At 45.0% G+C, this 17908-nt stretch overlaps 1 protein-coding gene across 2 annotated transcripts in view; it reads left to right on the top strand.

Moving 5' to 3' along the window:
* LOC115157164 (voltage-dependent R-type calcium channel subunit alpha-1E-like) overlaps positions 1-17908 on the top strand; it is a 67960-nt gene that overhangs the window by 47568 nt on the left and 2484 nt on the right. The window contains exons 21-44 of one of the 2 annotated variants that reach the window (XM_029705173.1): positions 76-876; positions 997-1340; positions 1503-1656; positions 2227-2356; positions 2449-2508; positions 2790-2896; positions 6527-6538; positions 6959-7055; positions 7465-7625; positions 7949-8086; positions 8280-8481; positions 11328-11492; positions 11738-11848; positions 11981-12061; positions 12627-12746; positions 12949-13014; positions 13114-13205; positions 13375-13549; positions 13778-13905; positions 14116-14212; positions 14407-14524; positions 14786-14893; positions 14989-15089; positions 17243-17352. In XM_029705173.1, the coding sequence (XP_029561033.1) occupies positions 76-876; positions 997-1340; positions 1503-1656; positions 2227-2356; positions 2449-2508; positions 2790-2896; positions 6527-6538; positions 6959-7055; positions 7465-7625; positions 7949-8086; positions 8280-8481; positions 11328-11492; positions 11738-11848; positions 11981-12061; positions 12627-12746; positions 12949-13014; positions 13114-13205; positions 13375-13549; positions 13778-13905; positions 14116-14212; positions 14407-14524; positions 14786-14893; positions 14989-15089; positions 17243-17352 (3678 nt within the window). Of the gene's footprint in view, positions 1-75; positions 877-996; positions 1341-1502; positions 1657-2226; positions 2357-2448; positions 2509-2789; positions 2897-6526; positions 6539-6958; positions 7056-7464; positions 7626-7948; positions 8087-8279; positions 8482-11327; positions 11493-11737; positions 11849-11980; positions 12062-12393; positions 12598-12626; positions 12747-12948; positions 13015-13113; positions 13206-13374; positions 13550-13777; positions 13906-14115; positions 14213-14406; positions 14525-14785; positions 14894-14988; positions 15090-17242; positions 17353-17908 lie in introns of those variants that run through there. The other variant, XM_029705174.1, reaches the window with a different exon arrangement.

Below are 17908 nucleotides of genomic sequence, written 5' to 3'. Positions count from 1 at the left end.
TATCATTGATAAGTGTACATGTGACGTGGGCGAGATGCTGCCCTCTAGTGACAGGCTTTCTATTGTGTTCTGTAGGAGGAGGAGGCGGCCCTACCTCCGCAGGAAGAAGGCCATCCACAGGGGCCGTATGGCCGTCCCCGAGGAAGAGGAGGAGAGCACTGCTGGGGGCGGAGCCGACCAACCCCCCAATGGCACCAATGCCTTCTCCAACCGCCGTGACCGACGGAGGAGGGGGGGGGGAGGAGGAAGAGGAGGAAGGTCCGTGTGGGAGCAGAGGGCCAACCAGCTACGCAAGCGGCGCCAGATGGAGAGCCAGGAGGTCCTGTTCGGAGGCAGCCCCACCGAGGACACCACTGACACCCCTACCACCGCCTACCGCGCCCCCACCCTCTCCCCAGACGCCAGCCCTGGTCACCTGCCCGAGTCGCCCATGTCCGGGATCATGCCCATGCCTGAACCTCCAATGTCCATCGCCATCCCGCTACCGGAACCCCCAGACTCGGAGCCTGTGCCTCTGTTTACGTTAGCTGAGGAGAGAGCGGTGAACCATCGCCTCACCGGTGGGGAAAGGAGGCACAGGGTGGCCCGGAAATCCAGGCCTGGCCCTGGGGGGGCGGAGGAGGGAGGGGCGGCGCGGCATAGGAGGCACCGTCACCGTGAGGCCCGGGCTGAGGCCAAGAGCAGAGAGTCCCCACATGAGGAGGTCAGCGGATCAGGCAGCCGCGAGAGGAAGATATTGGAAGAGAGGGAGGAGAAGGAAGAGAAAGAGGAGAAAGAGGACAAAGGAGAGTTCGCTGAGGTGGAGGGAGGAGTGTCAGGCAAGGATGAAGGAGGAGCCCTTATTATCAACTTAGAGAGTGAAGAAGAGCATCTGAGGTAAGACAGTGGTTCTCGGTTCCATTATTTTATGATAAGGGTTACGGCATTGTGATTCTTGAGATTAGACTAATTGTCTAAACACATGTACACATTCTCTTCCATACATCTCCTCTGCAGGGTGTGTATTGCAGACATCCCTGAGCCTCCCCTATGTGATGACTTCCCTGAGTACCTACCCACACCCCTGCTGGAACCTCCACCCCAGATGGAGGAGGGCGAGGTGGGGGAGACTGGGCAGTGTGAGCCCTTGTCCCAGGACCCTCCAGTGGAGCCAGCCCCAGAGCAATTCGCAGACCCCTCAGAGCTCCAGGCAGCAGCAGGGGTCAGTGACTCAGAGAACAACCAAGCCTCCCTGAACCTTGAGGAGGGTAAGGAGTCAGAGCAAGGCCCAGACAGCCAGACCAGTGTGATCATAGAGATGTCTGGAGCACAGCCACTGCTGGAGGTCACCCCCATGACAGGTATGGTGCTCAACATTTTACAGTAGTTCTTTGAAAGCAATGTAAGGGTTCTGTATGGTTTCCTGCTGGAACAAGGATGGTTACAGTAACGATGGAACTTCTTTTGTCATGCTCGGGAGGAACCAGGTCAAATAACAGGTTTTATCTACAATTTACTTTTAGCTTTACACAGCAGCAAGGAGGTGGAGGTGTACCATCATGAGAGGAAGGAGAAGAAGGAGGAGGAGTCGCAGGTGGAGAAGGAGGAGGAGGAGGAGGCTAGACCACCCAAACCTGTACCTCCTGGCAGCATGTTTCTCTTCAAGGCCTCCAACCCGTAAGACTCTCCTTCCTGCTCATGTCTTGGCATGCATTCAAGTGCAGTACTAGTCTATTCAGTTCAGTTCTATGTAAGGAGCATTCTATGTGGGGCTCCCGAGTGGCGCAGTGGTCTAAGGTACTGCATCTCAGTGCTAGAGGTGTCACTACAGACACCCTGGTTCGAATCCAGGCTGTATCACAACCGGCCGTGATTGGAAGTCCCATAGGGCGGCGCACAATTGTCCGGGTTTGGCCGGTGTAGGCCGTCATGGTAAATAATAATTTGTTCTTAACTGACTTGCCTAGTTAAATAAAGGTAAAAGAAAATAAAGGACTGAAGTTCAGAGTCTGAACCCAGTTAGAAAAGGCTACTGTGTTTATGCATCAGTCAGTGTGCTCTTACTGCACAAATACACATTCACATACTCTCTCATACTTTGTAGCTTTACAGCTCTCTATCAGTAATCTTTTTTGTGACCATGTTTGCAGATACAATATAGTAGTCATTATATTTATCATTGTCGTCATGAGCGATCACTTGTGTATCTGATACTGTTGACCATCTCTCCACTTTATTGATCTGTAGGATCAGGAGGATCTGTCACTATGTGGTGACTATGCGCTACTTTGAGATGACCATCTTGCTGGTGATCGTGGCTAGCAGCATCGCTCTGGCTGCTGAAGACCCTGTGTGCACCAACTCTGACAGAAACAGGGTGAGTTCAATAGGAATCTGGAATGTTGCTATCAGTGATGTGGATGTGTGTATATCTTCTCACATAATTGTTGGATGTGTTGGCTTTTCTAGGTTCTCCGTTACTTTGATTACGTCTTTACTGGAGTCTTCACGTTTGAAATGATTATAAAGGTGGGATACTCAAAGAGAAGTGATCAATTATGATCAAGTAAAATGATCAACTAAAACTATGCACAGAAATAAACATGTAACAATGTTTTCAGTGTAGTAACTTATGGTGTTATATGTACGTTGTGTGTGTGTGTATCTATATTGTCGTGTGTGTGTGTGTGTGTGTGTTGTTGTGTGTGTGTGTGTGTGTGTGTGTGTGTGTGTGTGTGTGTGTGTGTGTGTGTATGTTGTTGTTATTTGTGGGCTTGTGTATGTTTGCGGGTGTGTGGGGTGTCCTCCAGATGACTGACCTGGGACTGCTTCTTCATGATGGCTCCTACTTCCGTGACCTGTGGAACATTCTGGACTTCATCGTGGTGGTGGGAGCTCTGATCGCCTTCGCTCTGACGTGAGTAGGGTTGCAAAGTTACCGGTAATTTACCAAAGTTACCAGAGTCTTCTGTAATTGTGGTAATTAACAGGTAATCTATGGCAATCTATGGTCATTTTGATCTTTTATACTTTAATAACTTTTGAAGTTTTTTTTTAATTATATCTGTGTCCATATTGTCCTAGTGGATATACCATACGGTTCAAGATAGCCTAATTAATGAAAAAGCGTCTAATCAACAATGCCATTATTTTCAATTGACTCTGCAACTCTTCCAACTATTTACTTTTTTCTGCCACTAGTTTTCCGCCAAAACATTTACAACAAATATATATAGACATAGTAAAATAAATAATAAAAGTGTGTGGAACTCTACTCACGCTGCGCTTTGGTCCACTCATTATAACGAACGTGACAGAATATCCCACCACTACAGGACCAAGCAGCGTGCCCTGGAGGAAAAGGAGAGCTGGACATGGGAGGAAATAATGGGTGGATGCGAGACCCTTCCTTGGCGGGAGTCGCCTAGGGGGGCAGCGACGATTCCGGGGTCCGCGGCCACAGAAACCCCAATAATTTTTTTTTTTTGGGGGGGGGGGCACAAGGGGCGGTTGGTCGAGCCGAGGAGAGAGCCAGAGACCGTCGGGGAGTTGATGGAGCAGTGTGAGGAGGGAGATCGGAGAGAGATGTTGGTTAGGTGTATTCTGCAGCGCATTCGCCCTGAAGAGCGTGTCATAAGTCCGGTGAAACCTGTGCTGGCTCCACGCACCAGGCCTCCAGTGCGCCTCCCCAGTCCGGTACGTCCTGTGCCGGCTCCCTGCACTCGCCCTGACGAGTGTGTCACCAGCCCTGAGTCCTCTGCGCCGGTGCCCAGTCCAGGCACGGCGTCCAGTCCCGCTCCATGGCCGGAGCCTTCCTCTGCTCCGGTGCCCAGTCTGGGCATGGCGTTTAGCCCAGCTTCATGCCCGGATCCGCGGTCTGAGCGGGTGCTACGTCCCGCACCGGAGCTGCCACCGACGCCAGTTGCCCACCCTAACCCTCCCCATCCAGGTGCAGGTTTTGTGGTCGGAGTCTGCACCTCTGGGGGGGGGGGGGGTACTGTCACGCCCTGTGTTTTAGGTCAGGGCGTGACTAGGGGGGGTTTCTAGGTTTTATTTTCTATGTTGGTGTGAGTATGGTTCCCAATTGGAGGCAGCTTATGATCGTTGCCTCTAATTGGGGATCATACTTAGTGTGGTCCTTTTCCCACCTGCGTTGTGGGATATTGTTTTTGTTTAGTGCTATGTGCGCTACGAACTGCACGTTCGTTTATTTATTTGTTGTTTGAAGTTTCACCTCAATTACTATGTGGAACTCTACTCACGCTGCGCTTTGGTCCACTCATTATAACGAACGTGACACAAAGTTTGGACACCTACTCATTCAAGGGTTTTTCTTTATTGTTACTATTTTCTACATTCTAGAATAATAGTGAAGACATCAAAACTATGAAATAGCACCATAAAAGTGTTAAAAAATCTAAACATATTTTGGATTTTAGATTCTTCAAAGTAGCCACCCTTTGCCTTGATGATAGCTTTGCACACTCTTGGCATTCTCTCAACCAGCTTCATGAGGAATTATTTTCAAAAAGTCTTGAAGGATTTCCCACATATTCTGAGACTTGCTGGCTGCTTTTCCTTCACTCTGCGGTCCAGCTCATCCCAAACCATCTCAATTGGGTTGAGGTCAGGGGATTGTGGAGTCCAGGTCATCTGATGCAGCACTCCATCACTCTCCTTCTTGGTCAAATAGCCCTTACACAGCCTGGAGGTCTGTTGGGTCATTGTCCTGTTGAAAAACAAATGATAGGCCCACTAAGCGCAAACCAGATGGGATGGCGTATCGCTGCAGAATGCTGTGGTAGCCATGCTGGTTAAGTGTGCCTTGAATTCTAAATAAATCACTGACAGTGTCACCAGCAAAGCACCCCCACACCATCACACCTCCTCCTCCATGCTTCACGGTGGGAACCACCGTACTCGTACTCTGTGTACGTACTCTGTGTCTCACAAAGACACAGCGGTTGGAACCAAAAATCTCCAATTTGGACTCATCAGACCAAAGGATAGATTTCCACCGGTCTAATGTCCATTGCTCGTGTTTCTTGGCCCAAGCAAGTCTCTCCTTCTTATTGGTATACTTTAGTAGTGGTTTCTTTGCAGCAATTCGACCATGAAGGCCTGATTTACGCATTCTCCTCAGTTGATGTTGAGATGTGTCTGTTACTTGAACTCTGTAAAGCATTTATTTGGGCTGCAATCTGAGGTGCAGTTAACTCTAATGAACTTATCCTCTGCAGCAGAGGTAACCCTGGGTCTTTCTTTCCTGTGGCGGTCCTCATGAGAGCCAGCTCTTGAAATGTTCCGGATTGACTGACCTTCATGTCTTAAAGTAGTTTTCTCTTTGCTTATTTGAGATGTTCTTTTACCAAATAGGACTATCTTCTGTATACCACCCCTACCTTGTCACAACACAACTGATTGGCTCAAATGAATTAAATTAAATTAACTTTTAACAAGGCACACCAGTTAATTGAAATGTATTCCAGGTGACTACCTCACGAAGCTTGTTGAGAGAATGCCAAGAGTGTGCAAAGCTGTCATCAAGGCAAAGGGTGGCTACTTTGAAGAATTTCAAATATAAAATATATTTTGTTTTGTTTAATACTTTTTTTGGTTACTACATGATTCCATATGTGTTATTTCAAAGTTTTGATATCTTCACTATTATTATACAATGTAGAAAATAGTAAAAATAAAGAAAAACCCTTGAATCAGTAGGTGTGTTCACACTTTTGACTGGTACTGTATGTTACAGTACATGTGATAAGGCCACACAGAGATAATTACAGATACATGTGATAATCTGAAGTACCCAAAAAGGCCACTGGATCTCATCTGATAAAATTCCCCCCAAAATGAAAGTTAGCAAAATTATGGTACTTTACTGTTAAACTTTTCCAGTATTATACCCTTCCTCTGCAACCCTAAACATGAGTCACACAACGCTTCTGCTGCTGGATGAGTAATCACACTGACTCACTGTAGCAGAGTAGCAGAACTTATATTATATACTGCACTGTAGCATATCTCAACATATATTATGCGTCTTCTAGTTGATGCCTCATGCGGTGATTGAAATATTTTAATAACTCTTTCCCTCTGACAAGGGGCGACAGGTAGCCTAGCGGTTAATAGTGTTGGGCCTGTAACCGAAAGGTCACTGGTTTGAATCCCTGAGCCGACAATGTTAAAAATCTGTGGATGTACCCTTGAGCAAGGCACTTAACCCTAATTGCTCTGCATAAGAGCGTCTGCTAAATGACTAAAATGTAAGTGGACATGTTACTGAACTTTCAGTCTTTTGTAGGCTAACAGGCTAATAACATAATCAAGTACAGTAGTTGGCGCACACAGGATTTAGTTCTGGGTTGTGAGGTTAATGAATGTGTGCTTCTCCCCTGCCTTGTATGTAGATATGACTGTGTGTTGATTTCTCTGTTGTGGATATAGCTGTGATCCTCTGAGCGGTGCTCGTTGTGGATCTCTTTTTATGTTTCTATTTCTCTGTTGTTCCTGTGGAATTTATCACTGTTGGGGCTTCCAGGAATGTGATTGGGTAAAGCACACACTTCTCATTCTCAGAAAATTCTCATTGAATTCTCATGCACTTCTCATCGAATTCTCATGCGCTTCCCATAGAATTCTCATGTAGTTCTCATACAATTCCCTGTTGCACTTCTTATAGAATTCTCATACTCTTCCCATGCTTTTTGTACACGATTCACCATGTCTATTTTCTGATACTTCTCACTCAGCTACAAATATTTAAATTTTTTTACTGAATTCAAATTACAAAAGATTAATTAAGACCTTCTTTGTTAATTTGTGTGAACACTTGTGTGTTTGTGAGATTTGTGTGTGTGTGTGTGTGTGTGCTCTTGCTCGTGCATGTGTGTGTGCATGCGTGCATGCATGTGTGTTTGTGTTTCTTCCCTGTGAGCCCACAGTACACTAAAACACATGTCTGCATCAACAGAAACAACAAAGGCAGAGACATCAAAACCATCAAGTCCCTCAGGGTTCTGAGAGTCCTACGACCTCTGAAGACCATCAAGAGACTCCCCAAACTCAAGGTACCATACTGTACTGTGTTTATGTTCATATACCAACATGGTTGGGGAATTTCAGTTTACTTCCTGAATTGACTGAATTGAAATGGAATTGACCCCAACCCTGTCTACCAGTGCCAATGCTTTGTTGACCTTGGCTCCCCTTACAGGAAAAACACATGATTTCACATGTGGAAAATCACATGATTTCACATGTGTAGTTTCATGTTATCACATGTTGCTTTACATGTTGTCACATGTTATCACATTAACTTTGCGTTAAGATCACATGTGATATCCAAGTGGTTTTTCCATAAAGGTCCTTCATTAAAATGAATCAAATCTTTCAAATCTTTCAGGGAATTTCCAGTGAGTGTGGGTTTTTACCTTCTATCCGTGGAACCATGTATCCTCTCCTCCTCCTCCTATACAGGCGGTGTTTGACTGTGTGGTGACGTCTTTGAAGAACGTCTTCAACATCCTCATTGTCTACCAGCTCTTCATGTTTATCTTCGCTGTCATCGCTGTTCAGCTTTTCAAGGGAAAGTTCTTTTACTGCACTGACAGCTCCATGGACACAGAGAAGGAGTGCCAGTGAGTCCAACACAGATGTACAGTACGCCAGTGGAGGCTGCTGAGGGGAGGACGGCTCATAATAATGTCTGGAATGGAGTATAATGGATGGAATGGACTGAATGGAATGGTATCAAATACATAAAAAACATTCCAGCCATTATTATGAGCCGTTCTCCCCTCAGCAGCCTCCACTCACAGTACAAACACTGGAACAAACAAAGACAACAAATCGTTTACTTATTCACAATCGTCCACACAACACCCATTTCAAATTGGTGAGTGATCAGAGGAATCCTTACCTCCTCTGTCTCTGTCCTTTAACCTCTATTCTGTTCTCACAGAGGTTACTACATTGACTACGCTCGAGACAAGAAGGAAGTGAAGAAGAGGGAGTGGAAGAGGCATGAGTTCCACTATGACAACGTGTGCTGGGCTCTGCTCACTCTCTTCACTGTTTCAACTGGAGAGGGCTGGCCGCAGTAAGTCCCTGATGTTCCCAGCACTATGCTCTAACACAACATGAATGCAACTGATAAGGGATTCAGAGAGACTGTTGACATTTGCCTGTTACTATTCCCTCCCTCTCTCTCTCTCTCTCTCTCTGTCTCTCCTTCTCTCTCTCTCTCCCTCCCTATCTCTCTCTACTTTTTTTCTCTCCCTCCTTACCTCCAGGGTTCTGCAGCACTCTGTGGACGTGACAGAGGAGGACATGGGTCCAAGTCGGGGCAACAGGATGGAGATGTCCATCTTTTACGTTGTCTACTTTGTGGTCTTCCCTTTCTTCTTTGTCAACATCTTCGTCGCTCTCATCATCATTACCTTCCAGGAACAGGGTGATAAGATGATGGAGGAGTGTAGCTTGGAGAAGAACGAGGTACAGGACAGAAAAGCAGCACACAAATGCACTCCCATTCTACTATAGCTTAAACATACTCCTGGACCCCATCACCCCAGAATTTGACTTAGTGAATAGGTGCTGCCAGCAATAGACCACAGGAGGTTGGTGGCACCTTACTGCTGGACCCCAGGAAGAGTAGCTACTGCCTTGGCAACACTAATGCGGATCCATAATAAACCCCAGGAAGAGTAGCTACTGCCTTTGCAACACTAATGCGGATCCATAATAAACCCCAGGAAGAGTAGCTACTGCCTTGGTAACACTAATGCGGATCCATAATAAACCCCAGGAAGAGTAGCTACTGCCTTGGCAACACTAATGCGGATCCATAATAAACCCCAGGAAGAGTAGCTACTGCCTTGGCAACAGTTAATGGGGATCCATAATAAATACAAATACTCAACTTGTACATACATTCTTACAACACAAAAATAAACACAGGATTTTATGAAATTGATTCACTTAACAGTGGTTCCCAAACTTTTTATAGTCCTGTACCCTTTCAAACAGTCAACCTCCAGCTGCGTACCCCCTCTAGCACCAGGGTCAGCGCACTCTCAAATGTTTTTTGCCATCATTGTAAGCCCCATCCACACACACACTATACGATACATTTATTAAACATAAGAATGAGTGTGAGTTTTTGTCACAATCCGGCTCATGGGAAGTGACAAAGAGCTCTTATAGGACCATGGCACAAATAATAATATAATAATAATCAATAATATTGCTCTTTATTTAACCATCTTACATATAAAACCTTATTTGTTCATCGAAAATTGTGAATAACTGGGTGTGCTTGAAAGGATGCACATACCTCTGCAATGTTGGGTTGTATTGGAGAGAGTCTCAGTCTTAAATCATTTTCCACACACAGTCTGTCCCTGTATTTTGTTTTCATGCTAGTGAGGGCCGAGAACCCACTCTCACATAGGTACGTGTTTGCAAAGGGCATCAGTGTCTTAACAGCGTGATTTTCAAGGCAAGAAACTCTGAGCGCAGCCCAATCCAGAAATCTGGCAGTGGCTTTTAATTAAATTAAATTTTCACAGAACCGCTTGTTGCAATTTCGATGGGGCTCTCTTGTTCAGATATCGGTAAGTGGACTGGAGGCAGGGCATGAAAGGGATAACGAATCCAGTTGTTTGTGTCGTCCGTTTCGGGAAAGTACCTGCGTAATTGAGCACACAACTCACTCAGGTGCTTGGCTATATCACATTTGACATTGTCCGTAAGTGTAAAGACTAATGTTGAGAGTCGGGAAGCAAGTTCAGGGAGTGAATACATTTAATAAATAAATGAAACAAACACATAACACAAACAACATACCGACATGAAACAGGAATAGAAACAGTGATGACTGGGGAAGAAACTAAAGGGAGGGACATATAAAAGGCAGGTAATCAAGGAGGTGTTGGAGTCCAGGTGCATGTCATTATGCGCGTAGCGCTGGTGACAGGTGTGCTCCATAACGAGCAGCCTGGTGACCTAGAGGCCCGAGAGGGAGCACACATGACAGTAAGCTTGAGTTCATTTTTACACAATAAATTATACAATGATGGAAAGACCTGTGTGTTGTCCTTGTTAATGCAGACAGAGAAGAGCTCCAACTTCTTAATCATAGCCTCAATTTTGTCCCGAACATTGAATATAGTTGCGGAGAGTCCCTGTAATCCGAGATTCAGATCATTCAGGTGAGAAAAAACATCACCCAGATAGGCCAGTCGTGTGAGAAACCCGTCATCATGCAAGCAGTCAGACAAGTGAAAATTATGGTCAGTAAAGAAAACTTTTAAGTTCGTCTCTCAATTAAAAAACATGTCAATACTTTGCCCCTTGATAACCAGCTCACTTCTGTAAAGCATTACATAGTCGCTGCCCATATCTTTGCACCATTTTCACTGTAGTGTCCAAAACGTCTTTCAAGCTGTCAGGCATTCCCTTGGCAGCAAGAGCCTCTCGGTGGATGCTGCAGTGTACCCAAGTGGCATCGGGAGCAACTGCTTGCACGCGTGTTACCACTCCACTATGTCTCCCTGTCATGGCTTTTACGCCATCAGTACAGATACCAACACAAAGTCCATTTGATGTCACAAAGCTGTCCAGTACTTTAAAAATATCCTATCATGTTGTCCTGGTTTCCAGTGGTTTGCAGAAGAGGATGTCTTCCTTAATTGACCCCCCATAAATGTAACGGACATATACCAGGAGCTGTGCCGGGCCCGCCATGTCTGTTGACTCATCCAGCTGTAACGCATATAATTCAGTGGCTTGTATGTGAAGCAGTAATTGTTTCAAAAATCTCCTGCCATGTTACTGATGCGTCGTGAAACAGTGTTGTTGTCTCACTACTCGAAAGTCGTCTTTATTCTCACTCAAAAAACTCCTGTGGCTTATTTTTCAAATTGTCTTGTTTAATTTCTCAATGTCTGCTCAAGAGTGAAGGTTTCCCATGAGAGAGTAATGGTTAATATGATTGGATGTTACTACTAGATGGTTTAATTTTATTTTTGGCAGTGAAACGAGGCTACTCATGCGAGAAAAAAACCAGTTGGAAAATAAAAATATACTGTTTGAAAATGTGAAGAAAAAAAATGTAAGTTATTATTATTTTTATTTTTTAAAATGTGAATCACATTTTTATTTGGCGTACCCCCAACGGCATTGCATACCCCTGGGGGTAGGCGTACCCCAGTTTGGGAATACCTGACCTACAATAACCATCTTGCTACCTTGATCAGATATACACATTTGATTGATCACAATAATCTCACAGTTTCATTCCTGATTTCTTCCTCTTCTTTTTATTCTTTCTCCGTCAGAGGGCATGCATTGACTTTACCATCAGTGCCAAGCCCCTGACGCGTTACATGCCCCAGAACAGACAGACCTTCCAGTACCGACTGTGGCACTTTGTGGCGTCACCATCGTTTGAGTACACAGTGATGGTCATGATCGCCCTCAACACTGTGGTGCTCATGATGAAGGTATGAAACCTATGTCTTTGTAACACAGTTTAAAAACATGACATATGTGCAGGCCTTTGTTAGAATTTAGTTTCACTCTCAAAGTCTCAAATCCATAGGAGCAATCCCAGTGTAACCCTCTTTGTCTGATAACAATTGAATATGACACATCTCTGTCTCTTTGTATTAAATATGTAACCCACTTCTTTGCCATCACTGTTCGATACATCCCGGTCTCACTCTGACTGTGTCCTGTTTGTCCACAGTACTACTCAGCTCCAGCAGCGTATGACACGGTACTGAAGCACCTGAACACAGCCTTCACCGTTCTCTTCTCCCTGGAGTGTATCCTCAAGATCATGGCCTTTGGTTTTGTGGTGAGCAAGACAGCAGGACTAAACTGTCCAACTGGGAAAATTAATGTCATGGTAGCATGTTATGGTAGAATCGTTTCCATTCAAGAAAGAAGGCTTGCTTTTGTATAATGGTGCTCATTTGCCCCCTGACAGAACTATTTTCGAGACACTTGGAACATTTTTGACTTCATCACTGTGCTCGGCAGCATCACTGAGATCATTGTGGATTTACAGGTAATGTTTCACTTTAGCTCTTTAACCTTTACTTCATAACCACTGTGATTCATGAGCTGGTAATGCTGTAAAGCTTTTTCTCTCAGTAAAAATAGGCTATTAAAGTTGTAAACTTACTTGTTCACTTACTCGCCATCAATCAAATCGATCTCTATATATCCCTATCTGCCTATGGGTATGTTCTGTCTTCTCTGTTCCGTATATGCCTTGCCGTCTCCACCTTGCCATCGTACATCAATTTTATGTTTACTGTATTTTTAGAGAATATTCTGTATGTTGACTTTGTGTAAATTCCTCTGTCTGTATTGTATCAGTACGTTTGTCTATTGCAGTGGAGGCTGCTGAGGGGAGGACGGCTCATAATAATAGTTGGAACGGCACAAATGGAATGGCATAAAACACCTGGAAACCATATGTTTGATGTATTTGATACCATTTCACCTATTCCGCTCCAGCCATTACCACAAGCCCGTCCTCACTAAGTCAAATTCTGGGTATGTATAAATGTACTTGGTGAATAAAAGGGATTCTGACTTCTTTATTTCCTGTGGTCTGTCTATCTCAGTCAATAAACACATTCAATATGAGTTTCCTGAAGCTGTTCCGGGCTGCCAGACTGATCAAACTGTTGAGGCAGGGCTACACCATACGAATCCTGCTCTGGACCTTTGTACAATCCTTCAAGGTCAGCCATGTTCTCCCCTGCTTTTACCAACTGTCATGTCCACTTATATCCGACTTTGTTAATAGAACTAGTAGTCTGTCTTTATTTTGTATGTCCCTAGCCCCAGCTGGCCATTGCACACACAGATGGGACTCGGCTGCTGGTGTGTGTTCTTGGGAAAACCAAATCATTCTTCTCTATTTGTATCTCTTCTTTGCTCTAGGCTCTTCCTTATGTTTGTCTGCTCATCGCCATGCTGTTCTTCATCTATGCCATCATTGGGATGCAGGTAAGACCTCCAAAGCTTATATGCTTTACAATGGTAACTTCAGCCACAAAAAGGATGTTGTATTGCGGCTTCATGTGTTTCTCACTTGATCCACACAAGGTGTTTGGAAACATCAAACTGAACGATGAAAACCATATCAACCAGCACAACAACTTCAAGACCTTCTCTGGTGCACTGATGCTTCTCTTCAGGTGGGCGCATTGAGAAGGAATCAGAAGCTGAGACATATTCAAAACTATAAGTAGATTATTTTGCTGACTGATGAATTCATATATCGGTTCATGTTTAATAGACTAATTGCTTGATAAATTGCTTGCTTGCTTGATTAATTGACTCATTAATTGACTAATTGATTGACAGGAGTGCGACGGGGGAGTCATGGCAGGAGATCATGCTATCGTGTCTGGGGGGGCAGGAGTGTGAGCCAGACTCCTCCATGGCACCCATGACCATGTCCCCTGACCACGAGGGAGGCTGTGGCACTGACTTCGCCTACTGCTACTTTGTCTCCTTCATCTTCTTCAGCTCTTTCCTGGTGAGGACGCTGCAGGAATAAACTTTTTCTCCTTTCCTCCACTCTTTCTCAGCACTCTTTCTCTCCCTCACTGTCTATTTTTCTGATACACAAGAGCAATTTTTGATAGTGCTACACAGATACACAAAAGCAATTTTTTGGATTGTATGCACGGATATGTGGACATCAGTATTGTACATACACACATGCTATCTCTCACACGTCCTCTCCTCTTGTGTGACTCTGTAGATGCTGAATCTGTTTGTGGCTGTGATCATGGATAACTTTGAGTATCTGACCAGAGACTCTTCCATCCTGGGTCCTCATCACCTGGATGAGTTTGTCCGTGTCTGGGGAGAGTACGACCGCGCTGCATGGTGAGAGAGAAGACACCACCATGTCTCAACTCTTCCCAGCAGAGGACAGTGTATTGACTCTCTAAAAGCGAAATAGGCCTAAACTGCCTTAATTCCTGTGTTAGACTGGCCAACGTCTTCTGTTTCAAACTCCAAATGAATGCCTTAACCCTTACCTTTTCTCCTCAACTCTCTCTTTCTCCTTCCTAATTATCCCTGTTTCTTCTGTAGTGGGCGTATACACTACACCGCCATGTATGAGATGTTGACCCACATGTCTCCACCCCTGGGCCTGGGGAAGAAATGCCCCAGAGGTATGGCCTACAAGGTATGGAAGAAACACTTACTTTATTTTATTAATTTAAATTTAGGATAGACACATTTTTTACAGTTGTTTCACTGTAAAGCATGTGGAATTCTCTCTATCTCCCTCCCTCCCTCCCTTTCTACTGCCCTCCATCTCTATCTCTCCCTCCCTCACTCTCTCTCCGCCCATCCCTCCTTTCCTCTCTCCCTCCACAGAGGCTAGTGTTGATGAACATGCCAGTGGATGAGGACATGTCAGTCCACTTCACCTCCACCTTGATGTCTCTCATCCGCACCGCTCTGGAGATCAAGATCGCGCGAGGTCAGGGAATGAGTTGAGTTTAAAACCACCACGCCTAACTGCATTTGCATAATTTTTCCAATTTAGACTTGGTCTTCCATCTTGAGCCTGGAGATCCACACTTCCTAGGGCATGCAGACTTTTGGTCCAGCCCAGTACTGGTAACACACCTGATTCAATGTATAAATGGCTTGATGATTGGTTGACTAGTTGAATCAGGAAATTCAGAAACATTAACCATTTCCCCTCTCTGTGTATAATGGCTGAATAAAGATCTATTGTAATGTGGTCCAGGTGGGGAGGACCGAGTAGCTCTGGACACTGAGCTACAGAAGGAGATCAGTGTGATATGGCCATACCTCCCCCAGAAGACCCTGGATGTACTGGTGCCCATCAACAAAGGTCAGACCCACACTGGAGAGAGACATGGAGAGGTAGACCTGGGAGGCAGTCAGTCAGTCAGTGACTAGCAATCTAATCTAATCTGTGTTTTACAGATTCTGACATGACAGTAGGTAAGATATATGCCTCCATGATGATCATGGACTACTTCAAACAGAACAAAGCCAAGAAGCTGAGAGCACAGCTGGAAGCACAGGTCAGCTATACACACCATATACACATTATATACACTGAGTGTATTATGAACACCTGCTCTTTCCAAGACATAGACTGACCAGGTGAATCCAGGTGAAAGCTATGATCCCTTATTGATGTCACTTGTTAAATCCACTTCAATCAGTATAGATGAAGGGGAGGAGACAGGTTAAAGAAGTATTGTTAAGCCTTGAGACAATTGAGACATGGATTGTGTATGTGTGCCATTCATAGGGTGAATGGACAAGACAAAATATGTATGTTCCTTTGAACAGGGTATGGTAGTAAACTCAGCAAAAAAAGAAATGTCCTCTCACTGTCAACTGCGTTTATTTTCAACAAACTTAACATGTACATATTTGTATGAACAAACAAGATTCAACAACTGAGACATAAACTGAAGAAGTCCCACAGACATGTGACTAACATAAATGGAATAATGTGTCCCTGAACAAAGGGGGGGTCAAAATCAAAAGTAACAGTCAGTATCTGGTGTGGCCACCAGCTGCATTAAGTACTGCAGTGCATCTCCTCCTCGTGGACTGCACCAGATTTGCCAGTTCTGTGAGATGTTACCCCACTCTTCCACCAAGGCACCTGCAAGTTCCTGTACAATTCTGGGGGGAATGGCCCTCGCCCTCACCCTCCGATCCAACAGGTCCCAGATGTGCTCAATGGGATTAAGATCCGGGCTCTTCGCTGCCCATGGCAGAACACTAACATTCCTGTCTTGCAGGAAATCACGCACAGAACGAGCAGTATGGCTGGTGGCATTGTCATGCTGGAGGGTCATGTCAGGATGAGCCTACAGGAAGGGTACCACATGAGGGAGGAGGATGTCTTCCCTGTAACGCACAGCATTGAGATTGCCTGCAATGGCAACAAGCTCAGTCCGATGATGCTGTGATACACCGCCCCAGACCATGACGGACCCTCCACCTCCAAATCGATCCCGCTCTAGAGTACAGGCCTTGGTGTAACGCTCATTCCTTCGACGATAAACTCGAATCCGACCATCACCCCTGGTGATACAAAACCGTGACTCGTCAGTGAAGAGCACTTTTTGCCAGTCCTGGCTGGTCCAGCAACGGTGGGTTTGTGCCCATAGGCGATGATGTTGCCAGTGATGTCTGGTGAGGACCTGCCTTACAACAGGCCTACAAGCCCTCAGTCCAGCCTCTCTCAGCCTATTGCGGACAGTCTTAACACTGATGTAGGGATTGTGTGTTCCTAGTGTAACTCGGGCAGTTGTTGTTGCCATCCTGTACCTGTCCCGCAGGTGTGTATTGGATGTACCGATCCTGTGCAAGTGTTGTTACACGTGGTCTGCCTCTGTGAGGATGATCAGCTGTCCGTCCTGTAGCACTGTCTTAGGCGTCTCACAGTACGGATATTGCAATTTATTGCCCTGGCCATATCTGCAGTCCTCATGCCTTCTTGCGGCATGCCTAAGGCACGTTCACGCAGATGAGCAGGGACCCTGGACATCTTTCTTTTGGTGTTTTTCAGAGTCAGTAGAAAGGCCTCTTTAGTGTCCTAAGTTTTCATAACTGTGACCTTAATTGCCTACCGTCTGTAAGCTGTTAGTGTCTAAACGACCGTTCCACAGGTGCATGTTCATTAATTGTTTATGGTTCATTGAACAAGCATGGGAAACCGTGTTTAAACCCTTTACAATGAAGATCTGTGAAGTTATTTGGATTTTTAAGAATTATCTTTGAAAGACAGGGTCCTGAAAAAGGGACATTTCTTTTTTTGCTGAGTTTAGGTGCCAGGTGCACCGGTTTGTGTCAAGAACTGCAACACTGCTGGGTTTTTCACGCACAACAGTTTCCTGTGTGTATCAAGAATGGTCCCCCACCCAAAGGACATCCAGCCAGCTTGACACAACTGTAGGAAGCATTAGAGTCAACATGGGCCAGCATTCATGTGGAAGGCTTTCAACACCTTGTAGAGTTCATTGCCTGACGAATTGAGGCTGTTCTGAGGGCAAATGGGGGTACAACTCAATATTAGGAAGGTGTTCTTAATGTTTTGTACACTCAGTGTATATACCTCAGTCCTCTTCTGTATGACATTATCATGGCATCTGGCATCTGTTGACACAACTTAGTGCCTGTAGTGATGTATTGCTTGGTGTGGTCTCCTCTACAGAAGGCAAGTCTGATGCCGTTCCAGCGGCTGGATGCCTCGACCCTCTCTGAAGACATTCTGTCCAATGCCCAGCCCCTGCCCTGCATGTCCCACAGTGCTGGCTCCGCCCTGTGAGTCAGTCCGTGCATGCAGGCTTGCTTGCATTCATGTGTGTGTGTGTGCGCCTTGCACCTTTAGTAAGTATTTGTGACCGACCCCCTCGATTCGGCCTTATGTGGCAACATTTTTTTTAAATTATGTTGGATTAAAGTAGAGACGCAGAGCTAAAAAATGGTATATCATACACTGCAGTTGAGAAACAATGGGAAAGTAATTCTGCTTTGAAAGTTGATACTTGAAACTTGTAACCCCACTTTTGAGAAAATGTCCCTTGAATGTTTTGATACACCTACTGGAGAGCTTTTCTTTGTCTACACCCATTCAGCACCGTTCACACCCTCTTAAGCCTTAGCCCCACTCATCTCTTTAAAGATTCACATGTGAGGCCATGTGGTAAACACACGCTATATCAAATAAAATCTAAGTTTATTTGTCACATGCACAGGATACAGAAGTGGTTACTTGCATAGTAGTAATATCTAAAACAGAAAGTGTCCAGATAAAAATATTGTATAAATATTTTATCATTATTAGATGACACTTACCTGACACACTTGTCTAAATTGA

Source organism: Salmo trutta, chromosome 21 (genome assembly GCF_901001165.1).
Source record: "Salmo trutta chromosome 21, fSalTru1.1, whole genome shotgun sequence".
Taxonomy (NCBI): Eukaryota; Metazoa; Chordata; class Actinopteri; order Salmoniformes; family Salmonidae; genus Salmo; species Salmo trutta.
This window is presented reverse-complemented; position numbering and strand designations above follow the sequence as displayed.